This window comes from Anolis carolinensis, unplaced genomic scaffold (genome assembly GCF_035594765.1).
Source record: "Anolis carolinensis isolate JA03-04 unplaced genomic scaffold, rAnoCar3.1.pri scaffold_15, whole genome shotgun sequence".
In the NCBI taxonomy this organism is placed as follows: Eukaryota; Metazoa; Chordata; class Lepidosauria; order Squamata; family Dactyloidae; genus Anolis; species Anolis carolinensis.
The window spans coordinates 8,445,425-8,465,011 of record NW_026943826.1 but is presented as its reverse complement, the minus strand read 5'-3'; the positions used below and the strand labels follow the sequence as shown (position 1 = coordinate 8,465,011).

General features: G+C 40.3%; 1 protein-coding gene across 1 annotated transcript in view; it reads right to left on the bottom strand.

Annotated features, from left to right (window-relative positions):
• The window catches only part of noc2l (NOC2 like nucleolar associated transcriptional repressor), a 73,623-nt gene that overhangs the window by 36,801 nt on the left and 17,235 nt on the right, over positions 1-19,587 (bottom strand). Inside the window, exons 10-12 of the mRNA XM_062965939.1 lie at positions 19,386-19,574; positions 14,020-14,159; positions 1,462-1,573 (exon numbers count right to left, since the gene is read on the bottom strand). Coding sequence (XP_062822009.1) covers positions 1,462-1,573; positions 14,020-14,159; positions 19,386-19,574 — 441 coding nt within the window. The remainder of the gene's footprint in view (positions 1-1,461; positions 1,574-14,019; positions 14,160-19,385; positions 19,575-19,587) is intronic.

Here is a 19,587-nt window from a genome sequence, read left to right as displayed (position 1 = left end):
GGGCGGGTAAGAAAGGATCAGCTCAAAAGACTCGAGGGCCGAGAGGATGTGGTTACTGAGCGGACGTTTGCAAACACACACACATGCAAAAACCACAGGAGACTTTTCACTTCCTTACAATTAGCAATGAACCAAGGTGGCTTGGTCTAGAACCAACTCTCTCTTTTCAATGAAGAGAGATGGAAATAGCAACCTCCCAAGCCTTTCACTATTTATTTGTTAATGTATATATTTGCTAACCTGTATTCTATGTGTATGTTGATTTGCCAGTTTGACTGGACCTCTTTGGTGTGGAAGGGGCTATAGACATGTACTTGTACTGAGCATGTTCAGACTCAGGACTCAATTTTGTATTCAGTGTCTGCTTTACACCTCAGTGGAGGTGGATGCATGTTTGTATCAGACCTCAGTGAAGGTGGATGCATGTTGCTGTTTGGACTTCAATGGAGAAGTATGTACAGTAGAGTCTCACTTATCCAAGACTCGCTTATCCAAGATTCTGGATTATCCAACGCATTTTTGTAGTCAATGTTTTCAATATATCATGATATTTTGGTGCTAAATTTGTAAATACAGTAATTACAACATAACATTACTTTCGTATTGAACTACAGTAGAGTCTCACTTATCCAAGACTCGCTTATCCAAGATTCTGGATTATCCAACGCATTTTTGTAGTCAATGTTTTCAATATATCATGATATTTTGGTGCTAAATTTGTAAATACAGTAATTACAACATAACATTACTGCGTATTGAACTACTTTTACTGTCAAATTTGTTGTAGAACCTGATGTTTTGGTGCTTAATTTGTAAAATCATAACCTAATTTGATGTTTAATAGGCTTTTCCTTAATCCCTCCTTATTATCCAAGATATTCACTTATCCAAGGTTCTGCTGGCCCGTTTAACTTGGATAAGTGAGACTCTACTGTAATTGGACTTCAATTGATGCATGTTTGCTTTAGACCTCGGTGGAGGTGGATATATGGATGCTTTTGAACTTCAGTGAGTACAATTATGACTAAAGACTATGGACTATTATAACTATTATAATTAAAGACTATGGACTATTATAACTAAAGAGTATGGATTATTATAACTATTATAACTAAAGACTATGGACTATTGATACCTGGTGTACTCAACTCAGACAGAACTACATCCTATCTATAACTGAACTTTAATAAGAAATGTGCCTGGATGGTGAATTAATACAATTAATACAAAATATGTTATTTTTCAGAGAAGACTTTTGTTTTTTAATCTCTGAGTGCATATTTTAAACTAAGAGGTTTCAAGAGAGTGTATATGTTTTGGCCAACTGCCAGTGCAATTTCAACTTTGTAGTGGCATGTCTTTGTCCTTGGCGGTTCAAAGACGTGGTTCTCCGGTCTAACAGCTGAGTTACCTGTGTGCCATTACACGAATGCTTGTGAATATCACAAAGAGACCACTCACCTCCAAAATAAAAGGCAGGACAGGAATGAAGGTCCGAGTGTTCTCCGACAAAAGGGTCAGCGCTCGGACACAGTGCATGCGCAAGGGGTAGAACCGAACGGTGGGCACCAGCCTAAGATGAAATGCAAAAAGAGAGGGAGAAAGAATTTTAGGAATGTGCTAGGAATGTAAGTCCTTGCTTATTTTTTTCCAGTACTAAAAAAGGGTGAAAAACTAGGCTTATACTTGAGTATATACAGTCGGGCCGGGCTGTGGCGCAGCTGGCTAGTAACCAGCTGCAATAAATCACTACTGACCGAGAGGTCATGAGTTCGAAGCCCGAGTCGGGTTAAGCCCCCGACCATTAAATAGCCCGGCTTGCTGTTGACCTATGCAGAATATCGATAGGGCACAGATATCTATATCAAATGCTATAAGAATGGTATATATATATATATATATACTGAAAAAAAAAACAACTTAAATGTATATACTCTCATGTAGGTTTTACCGTGTGTATTGTGGTATGCTAGTATATAGAGTATTTTCTTTACAGTCCCAACTGGGTACTATCTTATTATGAAACATATAAAGCAAAACACATATAAACCTCCAACCGAAAACAGTCCATAAATATGGTATATATACAATTATACAACCTTATTATGTAACATATGACCTATGCAGCCCCGAAAGACAGTTGCATCTGTCAATTAGGGAAATTTAGGTACGCTTTATGCAGGAGGCTAATTTAACTAATTTACAACATCATAAAACTGCCAGCAAAACACGAGGAAAGGAATGAGGAAGTACAGCCACTAGTGGACAGTGAAGCAACAGCTCCCCCTGTGGCCGGAATCGTGAAGCTGGAAAAAAAAATGTTAAATGCCTCTGTGTCTGTCTATATATGTTGTTTGTCTATTGGCATTGAATGTTTGCCATATATGTGTTCATTGTAATCCGCCCTGAGTCCCCTTCAGGGTGAGAAGGGCGGAATATAAATACTGTAAATAAATAAATAAATAGTTAAATTAGCCTCCCCGCATAAAGTAGTACCTAAATTTCCTACTTGACAGATGCAACTCTTTTGGGTTGCTTAGGTCAACAACAAGCTAGGCTATTAATGGTTGAGTGCTCAATCCAACCTGGGCTAACTTCAAACTCATGACCTATCAGTCAGTAGAAATTTATTGCAGTTGTGCCACAGCCTGACCCAAATACAGTATATCTTTTTTAAGCTTTGGATAGCATAGGAAAAGCTTAACAAACCTCTATGGGGTTTGTTTTGCTGTCTGTGCCCCTGCTCAGAAGATTTCACTGCACTTTCTATCTCTGTGATCATTGGATTTTGGAAAATTTGGGCGGGATAGAAATATTGGAAATAATAAATAAACAAGGATCGGGGAAAAGTTTCAATGGAGACACCTTTTCCCCATGATGAGTTTTTCAGGAGTGAATTTCCCTTCTGAGGAGTAGTTTTCTCTCCCTGTTCTTAACTGAGTTGTTTATCAGTCGGATGTTTGTAACTCAGAATGAAGGCAAAACGTGCTTTTCCTTCCCTTCCGCCTCACGTCTTCCTCTCAAATTCGTTCTGCTTCTGCGAAGCAAATCCCAGCCCACGGCCCTCCCTTTGCATCCCTTCCTAAACCAGGATTGCTGAAATCGTAAAAACCAAAGAGGGTGAGAAACTGCATCAGCCGCACCATATAAATCACCCGCCACCCCTCCCCGCACCAAATAGTGAAATAATTATCATTGGATCCATTATGGAAATAAATCTCCTTTCGAGCCCAAGCCCTGGCAACCGGCAAAAGGGATGACGAAAACCTTCTACAGGAATTAATTGATTGGGGGATAAACCTGTTAAAAGGTATAGATTTACTGTAAACCAAGGCCATTAATTTCCGAGCGGGCAGAGATGTGACAGCCAACTTAAAAACTTCCCAGCGGCTGGGGACAGTCCCGGAATGAAGTCTGCGCCCAAGGAGTGGACTGGACGGTTCCGAACCAAAATTCCAGGAAACATCTTGGGGATGGAAATATGACCCAGCTTCTCTCTTAAGGTAGGTAAAGGTTTTCCCCTGACATTAAGTCCAGTCGTGTCCGACTCTGGGGGTTGGTGCTCATCTCCATTTCTAAGCCGAAGAGCCGGCGTTGTCCGTAGACACCTCCTAGGTCATGTGGCCGGCATGACTGCATGGAGTGCCATCTTAAGCCATCAGAAAGCCCACTCTTTAAAATTCAATTTGATTAAAATTTGATTTTATTACAACTTACTATAATGAAGAATTTTGTATTCATGTTTGTTGTGTTTAACTATGTGCTTGTGGTTTGGTTGGGTAAGTGGCTCTCCTCTGAGGCAGTTGCCATGGAGATGTGGGCGGAGCCATCTGCCGAGGGGAGAAGTGAAGAGGTTTTTAAAAATGAAGCCTGAGTCTGTGCTCTGATGAGACACAGGGGAGATTCCAGGTTGATGGGATCAAGGAGACTCAATTGTTCATTTTGAGTTGGTTTTAAATAAGTTTGGTGACTTATTTAATGTAGTCTGTGTCCTGGAAAGGCACAGAGATTCTGTGATAGTATATCACAGGGGTGACTGTGGTTTGAAGTCCCTGGATAGTCCAAGTTTCAGACTTTGGGAATCAATCCCAGCTGGACTCACAGAGATCCATGGAAGTAACAGTTAGAAAGGAGTAGAGGAAGAAGTTTTAACTACTTTAAGTAAAAGAAGTGATACTTTAGAGAGTTTGATTCATCTCATTCTGGTATTGTAACTGCTAATAAGAATACCTCTAAGTGAAACATCTTTTGTAACCACCAAGCTTGTGCCTGAATAAACTTGATATTGTTCTTTTTACATCAAAGCCTGTGTCGTCTATAGACTCCCTCAGCACAATTGCTCTACCATTTTAACACCGAATAAAGTAAAAGACTTCCTCTGAGCTATTGGGTGGTTGAGCACTTTTGTAATCTAAAGGTGGCTGCATTTCCACTAATCGGTGGCAGTTATCTTTTATTATTTGGGACATCTATTCATTATTAATTGGGTCTTCTACGCTACCCTCTTTTACACTTACTATTCCCTTAAAATTCAAAACCTGCAAACCTTTTGGCACCAAGGTAACTCAATTCATTGTACCGTTACCTTGGGACACTCAATAGCTGTACATACACGCAATAGCACTACGTCTATGAAAAACCTAGGAGTAATGAGAGCCACATGCAATCTTACTATATGAACATCATGGATAAATAAGCATGGTTTGAATGGAACTGTATGAACTCTAATTGGGCTTAAGACACAATTCTAAAACACTGAGGCCTGGAAAACAACTACAGTAGAGTCTCACTTATCCAAGCTAAATGGGCCGGCAGAACCTTGGATAAGCGAATATCTTGGATGATAAGGAGGGATTAAGGAAAAGCCTATTAAACATCAAATTAGGTTATGATTTTACAAATTAAGCACGCAAACATCATGTTGTACAACAAATTTGACAGAAAAAGTAGTTCAATACGCAGTAATATTATGTGGTAATTACTGTATTTACGAATTTAGCACCAAAATATCACAATGTATTGAAAACATTGACTACAAAAATGCCTTAGATAATCCAGAACCTTGGATAAGTGAGAGACTACTGTATATGAAGGTCATGGATAAATATGTATGGTTTGAATGCAATTGTATGAAATCTACCGCATATACCCGAGTATAAGCCAACCCGAATATAAGCCGAGGCACCTAATTTTAACACAAAAAACTGGGAAAACATTGACTCAAGTATAAGCCGAGGGTGGTAAATTTCAGTAATAAAAATAGATACCAATAAAATTACATTAATTGAGGCATCATTATTCTCATCTTCTTCAATGTAAATGTGCTTATGTATCCTTTTAATAATAATAATAGAGTAAAGTAATACATGTAATAATAATAATGATAAATGCAGGAAAATAATACATGGGGCTGTGGCGCAGACGGGAGAGCAAGCCAGTGCAATTAACTGCAATGAATCCCTGACCAGGAGGTCATAAGTTCGAGGCCCGCTCGGAGCTATGTTCTTTGTCTTTGTCTTGTGTTAAAAGGCATTGAATGTTTGCCTATATGTGTAATGTGATCCGCCCTGAGTCCCCTTCGGGGTGAGAAGGGCGGAATATAAATGCTGTAATAAATAAATAATAAATAATAATAGAGTAAAATAATAAATGTAATAATAATAAGATCAGAGTGAAATAATAAATGTGTTAATAATAATAAAAAATAGAGTAAAATAAATGGAATAGTAGCAACAATAAGAGAGAGAAATAATAAATGTACCATATATTCTCGAGTATATGTTGACCAAAATATAAGCCAACCAGGACCCTCACTCAATTATAAGCCGAGGGGGGCTTTTTCAGTCTTAAAAAAAGGGCTGAAAAACTAGGCTTATACTCGAGTATATACAGTAATTGGGCTTAAGACACAATTCTAAAACATTGAGGCCTGGAAAACAACTTCACACAGGAACAATAATTAAAAGTTGCTGATCCGAACTGTGACAAATGTTTAACTGTTGACATTGCCAACCTGATGAACGTATTTACATTACCAGAAGAAATGTTTACAAGGTTCCTTACGTTAAGAAGAAAGTGAACACAAGGCTCCTTACGTTTATCAACACCAATTAAAAAGAGTCAACATCTGTCCGGGAACTGAGATAGAATCAACTTGTTTCAGGTTCGTTCATTTACAACTTTGGAACAACATCAGCAAGAAATATTGCTATATAAGAGACCTCATAATATTCCAAAATTGTCACAGACAGCTGTGCTGTTCACCCGTTCTTTGGGAAGGAGAATGATGGTGTAACTTTGGGAGTGTCAGATCTGCAGGATTCTGATCCTTAGATTGTTCTTAGGGAAAGAGGATGCATTTTAAAATTTTGTAAGTTTTGGAAACATTGGAAATCTAGCCTAAGCAGGTGGAGGGAGAAAGGATATGGAAATATTTGGATGTATGCATGAATGTGTTGAGTGAAAACGTAATTCCTCTTTCTTTGTTTGTTAGCCAATGTAACTGTAGGTTGTTTGTGGATTCAATATAGCTACAAAGAATCTGTATGTCTGTACAATGTTGTTCTTTGTGTAAATGTTCTGATACATTGTTCTGATACAAAGAATCTATGCTTTAAAGTTTCTGCAAAGTTATTCATAACACGAGTGTCAAACTCAGGGCCATATCAATTGAATCCATAGATACAGAGGGCTAAGAGTAATTTATTTACATCTAGTTTTTATCCAATATGGGTCTCTAGAACAACAACTGCATCACTTCTGATTATCTACCATGTGGACTGCGGATAATGGGAATTGCAGTCCAACAGCACTTGTAGTTTTGAGTTGGGGATGGTTAAAGAACAATGTGCTGTCGAAGGCTTTCATGGCCGGAATCACTGGGTTGCTGTGAGTTATCTGGGCTGTATGGTTATGTTCCAGAAGCATTCTCTCCTGATGTTTCGCCCACATCTATAGCAGGTATCCTCAGAGGTTGTGAGAACTGTATTGTCAAAGGTTTTCATGACCAGAATCACTGGGTTGCTGTGAGCTATCCGAGCTGTATGGTCATGTTCCAGAAGCATTCTCTCCTGATGTTTCACCCACATCTATGGCAGGGTATCCTCAGAGGTTGTGAGGTCTGTGTTGTCGAAGGCTTTCATGACCGGAATCACTGGGTTGCTGTGAGTTATCCAAGCTGTATGGCCATGTTCCAGAAGCATTCTCTCCTGACGTTTCGCCCACATCTATGGCAGGCATCCTCAGAGGTTGTGAGCTCTGTTGGAAACTAGGCAAGTAGGGTTTATGTATCTGTGGAATGATGTCCAAGGTGGGAGAAAGAACTCTTGTCTGCTTGAGGCAAGTGTGAATGTTGCAATTGGCCACCATGATTAGCACTGAATGGATCGCAGCTTCAAAGACTGGCTGCTTCCTGCTTGTTGGCAGGAATACATCCAGAAAATATACCTCACAACCTCTGAGGGTGCCTGCCATAGTTGTGGGCGAAACGTCAGGAGAGAATACTTCTGGAACATGGACATATATTCCTCACAACCTCTGAGGATGCCTGCCGTAGATGTGGGCGAAACGTCAGGAGAGAATACTACTGGAACATGGACATCTATTCATCACAACCTCTGAGGATGCCTGCCATAGTTGTGGGCGAAACGTCAGGAGAGAATACTTCTGGGACATGGCCATACAGCCTGGAAAACAAACAACCACCCCACATCCAGAAAACTTGAAAAAGGAAGGTTTGTTGTTTTTTTTTCATGTCAGGAGCAACCAGAGTTGCTTCTGGAGTGAGAGAATTGGCCGTCTGCAAGGACGTTGCCCAGGGGACGCCCGGATGTTTTTGATGTTTTTATCGTCCTTGTGGGAGGCTTCTCTCATATCCCCGCATGGAGCTGGAGCTGATAGAGGGAGCTCATCCATGCTCTCCCCGGGTGGGATTCGAACCTGGCAGCTTTCAGGTCAGCAACCCAACCTCCAAGTCATGAGGCTATTATCCCCTAGGCCACCGGAGGCTTCTACTAATATACTAATAAGCTATACTAATTATATAATATATTGTATATACATATAATGTTGATAATATTATAATGTAATGCAATATAATCATAATAAACTATCATAATTGTATATTTACTAGCTGTGCCCGGCCACGCGTTGCTGTGGCGAAGTCTGGTGGTATGGGAAATAAAAGTATTGAGGAATTGGTGGTAGTTAAGGTAAAGGATAAAGATTTTACATTACATTAAGTCCATTATAAATGGGTTATATAGCTGTGTGGAAGGGCCTTGAGTCTACACTGCCATATAATCCAGTTAAAATCAGATAATCTGTATTTTATAGGCAGTGTGGAAGAGGCCTAAGTGAGGCCTAACTCTGCCTGTCCCCTGGGCTGAGTGGCTTGCTAGGAGACCAAGTGGGCGGAGCTTAGCCTTTTAACTGGCAGCAATTGGATTAAAACAATTATTCCTCTCCCTCTAATTAGGATTTTATTTTTATTTTATTTTTGTTGTATGAACGTAGAGGCATGGATGACGGGTTGTGCTGCCAAGTTTAGTGTTTCTGGGATGTGTAGTTTTGTTGTTTTGTCCTAGGTCGAAATTTTATTACCCTTTTATATATATAGATATTACATGTAATATTACTAATAATATTGCAGTAATAATAATAATAAAACTTTATTTATACCCCACGCTCTCCACGGGTGGGATTCGAACCTGGCAGCTTTCAGGTTGGCAACCCAACCTTCAAGTCACAAGGCTTTTATGTGGCCCGCCCTGTCTGCTCTGATTTGTGTTGTAATGTATATGATTATTTTTGTACTATTATATTGTGTTATGATATATTGTTTTATTTTGTTATATTGTATGGTGTCTGGGCATGGCCCCATGTAAGCCGCCCCGAGTCCCCATCGGGGAGATGGTGGCGGGTTATAAATAAAGTTTTATTATTATTATTATATTTTATCCCCTCCAAAAAAAGGAAGTAAAAGAGTAAGAAAAAGGTTCGTGTTTATTAACCTGAAGAGGCAACCAGATCAAAACATAAAGAGGAGAAATATATATGGAAAGGAGAAATCCATGCACATTAACCTGGCGAGGCCATTTGCCACAGAATCCAATCCTGCTCCCTATAGCCTTATTTCTGTGTCCTTAGGTCACAATGGACTCAAAATTACAGGAGCCAAGATCCGTTTTGGCAGCCAGACACAGCACTCTTGAATCCCCAGGCTCACTTCGAGCCTCTCCCCTAAATCTCTGTCAAACCACAGGAAATTAAAGCTAGTACCGCCGCCACCCCCAGCCCTATCCAGTGCAGAGCAGCAGGCGAAAGGAGCCAATTTCAGCTTCCGCCGGCAACCTCTCTGCTGCTGGTTATCTTGTATAAGCACATTTGAAATTTTGCCTTGGTCCCTGCCTGAAGCAATCGAGTTCCAGTGGATGGCAGTCACTCCTCAGGCCCCCAAAATCCCCGATTCCCCTGCGCTCTCCCTTGCTTTTCCCTTTCCGCATTTCGGCATTTCGCGCTGCACTCATTCACAATTTTTTCTCTCTCTAGGGCAAAGCGCCATCTTCTGGGCAAAGGACACTTTAAAGCAGGGGTCCCCAAACTTTTTAAACAGGGGGCCAGTTTGCGATCCTTTACATCAGGGGTCCCCAAACTAAGGCCCGGGGGCCGGATGCAGCCCTCCAAGGTCATTTACCTGGCCCCTGCCCTCAGTTTTATAATATAATATTTTTATATCAGTTTTAATAATATAATATTGTATATACATATAATATTGATAGAAATATTATAATGTAATACAATGTAATACTAATAATAATACCATATAATAATATGAATTATGTATTATATATTACATGTAATATTACTAATATTACAATATAATGGTATAATTCAATATACAGTACAGTCTCACTTATCCAACATAAACGGGCCGGCAGTACGTTGGATAAGCGAATATCTTGAATAAGGAGGGATTAAGGAAAAGCCTTTTAAACATCAAATTAGGTTATGATTTTACAAATTAAGCACCAAAACGTCATGTTATACAACAAATTTGACAGAAAACGTAGTTCAATACGCAGTAATGTTATGTTGTAATTATTGTATTTATCAATTTAGCTCCAAAATATCACAATATTTTGAAAACATTGACTACAAAAATGCGTTGGATAATCCAGAACGTTGGATAAGTGAGACTCTACTGTAGTAATATATAATGCTAATATTGTTCTATGCTAATAATATAATATATTATATATAGATATAAATTGTAAGCCGCTCTGAGTCCCCTTCGGGGTGAGAAGGACAGGATATAAATGCAGTAAATAAATAAATAAATAAATAATTTTTTGACTTAGGCTCGCCCAAAATCTGAAATGACTTGAAGGCACACAACAACAATAATCCTAATTAACTTGACTATCTTGTTGGCCAGAAGCAGGTCCACACGTCCCACTGAAATCCTGATCGGTTTGTTGGTTAAAATTGTTTTTATTTTTAAATACTGTATTTTTCTTTCGTTGTTGTTGTTGCACTACAAATAAGACATATGCAGTGTGCATAGGAATTTGTTCTTTTTTTTAATTCAAATGATCATTCGGCCCCTCAACAGTCTGAAGGATTGTGGACCGGCCCTCTGCTTTAAAAGTTTGAGGACCCCTGATTTAGATCATTAGAGGGCCGGACTATAGTTGGCCACCAAGCAATAATAATAATAATAGTAATAATAAAGGATGGTTGGAAGAGACCCTTTGGGCCATTGAGTCCAACCCCCTTCTGCCTTTTTGCACCAAAAGCACAAGCAAAGCACCCCTGACAAATGGCCTCCCCGCGTCATTGTTAATAATAATAATAATAATAATACAGTAGAGTCTCACTTATCTAACATAAACGGGCCGGCAGAACATTGGATAAGCGAATATGTTGAACAATAAGGAGAGATTAAGGAAAAGCCTATTAAACATCAAATTAGGTTATGATTTTACAAATTAAGCACCAAAACATCATGTTATACAACAAATTTGACAGAAAAAGTAGTTCAATACGCAGTAATGTTATGTTGTAATTACTGTATTTACGAATTTAGCACCAAAATATCATGATATATTGAAAACATTGACTACAAAAATGCGTTGGATAATCCAGAACGTTGGATAAGTGAGACTCTACTGTAGTAATATATAATGCATATATTGAGCTACGCTAATAATATAATATATTGTATGTACATATAACTTGTAAGTTGCCCTGAGTCCCCTTCGGGGTGAGAAGGGTGGGATATACATGTTGCAAATCTATATATATATAAAAGAGTGATGGCATCAGGGCAGCGGACAAAACAACAAAACTACAGGCCCCCCAACCTCAAAATTTGACAACACAACCCATAATCCACAGCTCTAGGTTGATACAACAAAAAGAAAAGAAAAATAAAGTCCTAATCAGAGGGAGAGGAATAATTGTTTTTATCTAGTTGCTGCCAGTTAGAAGGCTAAGCTCCGCCCACTTGGTCTCCTAGCAACCGACTCACCCCAGGGGACAGGCAGAGTTAGGCTTCACTTAGGCCTCTTCCACAGATTATCTAATTAATATTGCAAAGAACACCACTCTGAAAACAAGGGAATTCCAGACAGGAAACAATCAGGGCCAGCTAACACCTCCCAACAAAAAATTCACTCAGGGAAGAAACAGCCAGGCTTTAAAGCTGCAAGGCCATTACATGCTAATCATTTTCCCTAATTACAGCATTCATACTTGCCTCCAACAGACAAAAAAACCAGAAATATTGTATATTCACAACCTTTAGGAAATAATATCCCCTGATGGCACAGCGTGTTAAAGTGCTGAGCTGCTGAACTTCTGGACCGAAAGGTCGCAGGTTTGAATTGAGGGAGCGGAGAGAGCCCCCACTGTTAGCCCCAGCTTCTGCCAACCCTAAAGTTCAAAAACATGCAAATGAGAGTAGATGAATAGGTACCGCTCCAGCAGGAAGATAACGGCGCTCCATGCAGTCATGCCGGCCACATGACCTTGGAGGTGTCTACGGACAACGGCAGCTCTTCAGCTTAGAAATGGAGATGAGCACCAATCCCCAGAGTCAGACACGACTGGACTTAATTTCAGGGGAAAACCTTTACCCTTACCTTAACTACCACCAATTCCTCAATACTTTATTTCCCATACCACCATACTTCGCCACAGCAACGCGTGGCCGGGCACAGCTAGTAAATAATAAATAAATAAACTTGCGTATTTTTGTTGTTGATGGTGGCACTGTCATTAAGGTGTTACCTACAATCAATGTTGTCTTACATAAAAGTGGAGAAATAGAGTTAACTTGGCTGATGCTCTTTCCCTGTATGAAAACTTCTGGAGTTGTTGTTGTTGTTTTGAAACGCACACACCTTTCTGTGTGTGCAACAGCGGCTTGAAACTGTCAGTGGCTAATGGGCGTGTAGTAAAGACTCCGGCAATCTCCTGAAATCCTGTTAGTGCCGTGTCCAGATTGCAGGCCTCTCCAACTTGCAGCGGTTGCCCCGCTCACCCCCTCTGACTCCTCTGAGGGTTGGCAAAGATAAACAGCCTTAAATGGTTTCCAGCACTCCCGTCTCTTCCTCTCCCCCTCCTCGTAGTCAATCTCCCCCACACACATGCCTTTCCGTCACTTAAGCGGGGCTTTTAATTGTCCCGTGGAGGAGCCGAGGCAGTTTTCCACCTGTCTAGGCAGATAAATCAGACCTCCCGGAAAGGTGAGCTCAGCAGGTCTCCCGGAGAACAGGAGGGAGAGGGGTTGGGATATAAGCCGGAGCTGTTTTCACAAGGCTCTGCATACCAGTAGCATTTCTTATTTATTTATTTATCTGCGACATTTACCGTATATACTCGAGTATAAGCCCACCCGAATATAAGCCGAGGCGACATTTACCGTATATACTCGAGTATAAGCCCACCCGAATATAAGCCTACATTTACCACAAAAAAACTGGGGAAACTTATTGACTCAAGTATAAGCTGAGGGTGGGAAATGCAGCAGCTACGGGTCAATTTCAAAATGAAATTATATTGGGGCATCAGTAGGTTAAAGGTTTTTCAAGATTTACTGTATTTCAGAGAAAAACAGTAAACTCGCTCTGTAAGTGGAAAGGTAGAGTCAACAAAAACAATATGGTATTAAGAATAACATAATAATAATAACAACAACAACAACAACAACAACCTGGCTATGGCTCACGAATGGGACCCTGAAGAAGGCGACAGAAGGCCTGATCCTTGCAGCCCAGGAGCAAGACATCAGAAAAAATGCAATTACGGCCAAGATCGAATGCAGCCTTTTATAATCAGCCAAAGATAAGTCAGATGCCAAGAGAGGCCAACTGTGTAGGAATGGGGAAGAATGCAATCTCCTCTTGTTCCAAAGACAGACAAAACAAAAGCCAAACTGAACATGTCACCACCTCTCTTCTGAGACTTGGATTACTCAGCCACTTCTCATGGAAAGCTGACATAGACAACCACTGAATGGTATGGAGTCACCAATAATAATAATAATAATAATAATAATAATAACAGCAGACAAAAAAACAGTACAAGAAAACCGCACTACAAACTAGAGCTGACAGTTGGCACAACAAAACATTGCATGGAAAGTTCCTTGACAAAATTGAAGGAAAAGCGGATAAGGAGAAGACCTGGCTCTGGCTCACAAATGAGACCCTGAAGGAGGAGACAGAAGGCCTGATCCTTGCAGCCCAGGAGCAAGCCATCAGAACAAAGGCAATGAAGGCCAAGATTGAAAAATCAGCTGATGACCCAAAATGCAGACTGTGCAGGGAAACCGACAAAACCATTGATCATATCCTCAGCTGCTGTAAGAAAATCGCACAGACAGACTACAAACAGAGGCACAACTATGTGGCCCAAATGATTCATTGGAACTTATGCCGCAAGTACCACCTCCCAGCAGTAAAGAACTGGTGGGACCACAAACCTGCAAAAGTATTGGAAAATGAACATACTTACTTAATACAGCCAACGATGACTTGCGTCAAGGGGTAAATCAGAGGCTCCATGACTTCACTGGGGTGGAGTGTGCTCAGGACCCGGCACCAGAAATAGAGGCAGTGAATGTACTGCCAGTTGTAAACTGACTGGTAGTTCTCCTATAAGGAAGGAGAAAGAGAAGAAAATGTGAAGGAGCCATCAAGCTCTTGTCTGTTTGCGGCAAGTGTGAATGTCACCATTGGCCAGCTTGATTAGCATTGAATAGCCTTGCAGCTTCAAAGCCTGGCTGCTTCCTGTGTGGGGGAGCTCGCAACCTCTGAGGATGCCTGCCCTAGCTGTGGGAGAAAAGTCAGGAGAGAGAATGCTTCTATACAGCCTGGAAAACTCACAGCAACCGAGAAATCCTTCAACAACACATATGCAATTCATTATCATTTTTCTCATGGTTAAAGTATTCTACCATTTATCTGCCCATTCCATTTTCTGAAATGAAGCTTCTGAAACTAAACTTTAAAAACGGTGCTTGAACTGAGTCGCTGTGAGTTTTCCGGGCTTTATGTCCATGCTCCAGAAGCTGTGATTCAGTGATTCCGGCCATGAAAGCATTCGACAACATATTGCACTTGTTATTTTGTCTACCACTAGAGGGCAGTGGTTTTTATCTCAATATGCGGTAGAGTCTCACTTATCCAAGCTAAACGGGACGGCAGAAGCCTAGATAAGCGAATATCTTGGATAATCAGGAGGGATAAGGAAAAGCCTATTAAACATCAAATTAGGTTATGATTTTACAAATTAAGCACCAAAACATCATGTTATACAACAAATTTGACAGAAAAAGTAGTTCAATACGCAGTAATATTATGTGGTAATTACTGTATTTATGAATTTAGCACCAAAATATCACGATATATTGAAAACATTGACTACAAAAATGCCTTGGATAATCCAGAACCTTGGATAAGCGAGTCGTGGATAAGTGAGACTCTACTGTACTTGTATTATTTTCCTGTATTATTATTATTATTATTATTACATGTATTATTTTACTCTATTATTATTACTAAAATGAGTATTATTACTCTATTATTATTACTATGTTGTAATTACTGTATTTACGAATTTAGCACCAAAATATCACGATATATTGAAAACAGTGACTGCAAAAATGGCTTGGATAATCCATAGGCTTGGATAAGTGAGACTCTACTGTAGTTTAATTCACCAACAACAGTGGTTAGAAATCTAGTACCGTATATACTCGAGTATAACCCGACCCGAATGTAAGCCGAGGCACCTAATTTTACCACAAAAAAACTGGGAAAACATTGACTCCAGTATAAGCCGAGGGTTGTAAATTTCAGAAATAAAAATAGATACCAATAAAATTACATTAATTGAGGCATCAGTGGTTAAATGTTTTTGAATATTTACATCAAGCTCAAATTTAAGATAAGACTGTCCAACTCTGATCAAATCATTATTCTCATCTTCTTCAATGTAAATGTGCTTATGTATCCTTTTAGTAATAATAATAGCGTAAAATAATACATGTAATAATAAAAATAATAAATACAGGAAAATAATACAAGTACAGTAGAGTCTCACTTATCCAGGGTTCTGGATATTTTTGTAGTCAATGTTTTCAATATATCGTGATATTTTGGTGCTAAATTTGTAAATACAGTAATTACAACATAACATTACTGCGTATTGAACTGCTTTTTCTGTCAAATTTGTTGTATAACATGATGTTTTGGTGCTTAATTTGTAAAATCATAACCTAATTTGATGTTTTAATAGGCTTTTCCCTAACATACGGACTTATCTTTTGTCTTCTACTAGGCAGAGAGCCTTCTCGATTGTAGCCCCTCATTTATGGAATGCCTTGCCAGTTGAAACTCGAACTATTTTTATTTATTTACTACATTTATATCCCGCTCTTCTCACCCCGAAGGGGACTCAGAGCGGCTTACAATTCAAATGAAAATACAATATATTATTGGCATAGCACAATGTAAGCATTAAAGTACTATATTGTACTATATCATTATATGGTAATAATATTAGTAATATTACATTTAATATATAATATATAATATACAATTAATATTATTATATTATATTATATGTAGTATAATTATTGTATTCCAACTATCCGAGACCTACTTGCCTTTCGAAAAGCCTGCAAAACCTTTTTCTTCCGACAAGCTTTCGATGGGTGAAAAACTCGGGGCTATGTCTGTTTTTATTGTTGTTTTTCTAGTTTTTATTATTTTAAAGCTAAGTGTATTGTTTTAATCTATTTCTGTAAACCACTTCGAGCCAAACTGGGAGTAGCGGTATACAAGTCTAATAAATAAATTAAATAATCCCTCCTTATTATCCAAGATATTCGCTTATCCAAGCTTCTGCCAGCCCGTTTAGCTTGAATAAGTGAGACTCTACTGTAATTTCTTTATAGGTGTTACTAGCTGTGCCCGGCCACGCGTTGCTGTGGCGAAGTCTGGTGGTATGGGAAATAAAGTATTGAGGAATTGGTGGTAGTTAAGGTAAAGGGTAAAGGTTTTTTCCTGACGTTAAGTCCAGTCTTGTCTGACTCTGGGGGTTGGTGCTCATCTCCATTTCTAAGCCGAAGAGCCGGCGTTGTCCGTAGACTCCTCTAAGGTCATGTGGCTGGCATGACTGCTTGGAGCGCCGTTATCTTCCTGCTGGAGCGGTACCTATTCATCTACTCTCATTTGCATGTTTTTGAACTTTAGGGTTGGCAGAAGCTGGGGCTAACAGTGGGGGCTCTCTCCGCTCCCTCAATTCAAACCTGCGACCTTTCGGTCCAGAAGTTCAGCAGCTCAGCACTTTTATCACGCTGCGCCATCAGGGGATATTATTTCCTAAAGGTTATGAATATACAATATTTCTGGGTTTTTTTGTCTGTTGGAGGCAAGTATGAATGCTGCAATTAGGGAAAATGATTAGCATGTAATGGCCTTGCAGCGTTAAAGCCTGGCTGTTTCCTCCCTGAGTGATTTTTTGTTGGGAGGTGTTAGCTGGCCCTGATTGTTTCCTGTCTGGAATTCCCTTGTTTTCAGAGTGGTGTTCTTTGCAATATTAATTAGATAATCTGTGAAAGAGGCCTAAGTGAAGCCTAACTCTGTCTGTCCCCTGGGGTGAGTGGGTTGCTAGGAGACCAAGTGGGCGGAGCTTAGCCTTCTAACTGGCAGCAATTAGATAAAAACAATTATTCCTCTCCCTCTAATTAGGACTTTATTTTTCTTTTCTTTTTGTTGTATCAACCTAGAGCCGTGGATTATGGGTTGTGTTGTCAAATTTTGAGGTTGGTGGGCCCGTAGTTTTGTTGTTTTGTCCGCTGCCCTGATGCCATCACTCTTTTATATATATAGATAGATAAAAAAACATTTGCCCAAACACATATCCATGGTCGGATATGGAAGTGTTGCAGAACTTATTTTAAGCATTTTAACTCACAATATTTGTAGTAATTTTGCACGTGAGACAAAATTTGCATACACCTTTAGTGCCCCCTCCACTTTGCCTATTTACCACCTCGGCAATATCATGATGTTCAGATTTATGTCGGCTGGGGCGGATAGGATCTAACCGGCAGCCACCTCGCCCTGAACCGCTTCTCCCATGGCGGAGCTAACTCGATTTGCCTCCCGTCTGGCCCAGGGCTGAGGCTGGGAGAAGCCAAGCTGATCCAATTAAGGCCCTAGACGTGGGTTATCTCTCCTCCTCGGCTTATCTGCAGTCTGAGCATCTTTTGGAGGGGCGGGCGGCAGGAGGGAAGGGGGCTTAAGGCGGCGGTAAGCAACCCCTGCAAGGATGAGAAGTGTCACCAAACCACTAAGCTGCGCCGGGTTTGTTTTCTTTAAACACCAATAAAGGAGGAGATTAGCAATTTGTCTTGGATTAAGTCTACGTCGGGCGGGAAGAGACCCAATCTGGGGAAGAGAAGGCGCATTAACTGCCTGCTCTCCCGTGTCAAAAACACACACACACAACCCAAACAAGTGAAGTGATAACAGCAATGAGACGTCCAATCCCCTCCCTGTAAAAAGGGAGCAAGTGACAGATTGCCGGAAAGAAAACGGGGAGACGGTCTAATCATCTTTGCGTAATACGATAAAATGCAGCCTTTTATAATCAGCCAAAGATAGGTCAGGAAAGTCAGATGCCAAGAGAGGCAAGCTGTGTAGGAATGGGGGAGGATGCAATCTCCTCTTGTTCCAAAGACAGACAAAACAAAAGCCAAACTGAACCTGTCTTCTGAGACTTGGATTACTCAGCCACTTCTCATGGAAAGCTGACATAGACAACCACTGAATGGTATGGAGTCACCAATAATAATAATATTAATAACAGCAGACAAAAAAACAGTACAAGAAAACCGCACTACAAACTAGAGCTGACAGTTGGCACAACAAAACATTGCTTGGAAAGTTCCTTGGCTTTGGCAAGCGCAGAGAGGACATTGTGCAACCAAACCCAAGAAGAGTCTGGGGGAAAAACAAAAGAGTCCAACTCAGAAGAAAATGCTATTCTCGTGCCAAAACACATGACTGGTCCAACCATGATGCAGGGTGAGATGGCAACCTCAAGCAGCAGTTTTCGGGTATCATAATAATAATAATAATAATAATAATAATAATAATAATAATAACAACAACAATATCAGAAACTCCTCAAAAAAAAGCAGACAAAGAATCAGTACAAGAAAACTGCACTTACAAACTAGAGCTGACAGCTGGCACAACAAAACATTGCATGGAAAGTTCCTTGACAAAATTGAAGGAAAAGCTGACAAGGAGAAGACCTGGCTCTGGCTCACGAATGGGACCCTGAAGAAGGAGACAGAAGGCCTGATCCTTGCAGCCCAGGAGCAAGACATCAGGACAAAGGCAATTCAGGCCAAGATCGAAAAATCAGCTGATGACCCAAAATGCAGACTGTGCAAGGAAACTGACGAAACCATTGATCATATCCTCAGCTGCTGTTAGAAAATCGCACAGACAGACTACAAACAGAGGCACAATTATGTGGCCCAAATGATCCATTGGAACTTATGCCTCAAGTACCACCTCCCAGCAGTAAAGAACTGGTGGGATCACAAACCTGCAGAAGTATTGGAAAATGAGCACGCAAAGATACTGTGGGACTTCCGAATCCAGACTGACAAAGTTCTGGAACACAACACACCAGACATCACAGTTGTGGAAAAGAAAAAGGTTTGGATCATTGATGTTGCCATCCCAGGTGACAGTCACATTGACGAAAAACAACGTCAGGAGAGGATGCTTCCGGAACATGGCCATACAGCACGCAAATCTCACAGCAACCCAGTGATGAAATCTTCCACAACTCACCTTTTTCTTGACAGTCATGGCGCCGCGCAGGTGAATCGCCAACTGACGGATATAGATGAAGGCGTGCTGGTAGGAGACGGAAGTGTCCAGCGCGTACATCTCTGTCAACGTCCGCTGCATAAAGTTGATCATGGGAAGGACGTTTGGAGAGGTGAATCTGGAGTTCTTCACGTAGGAAATATACATTTGCTAAAATGGGTGA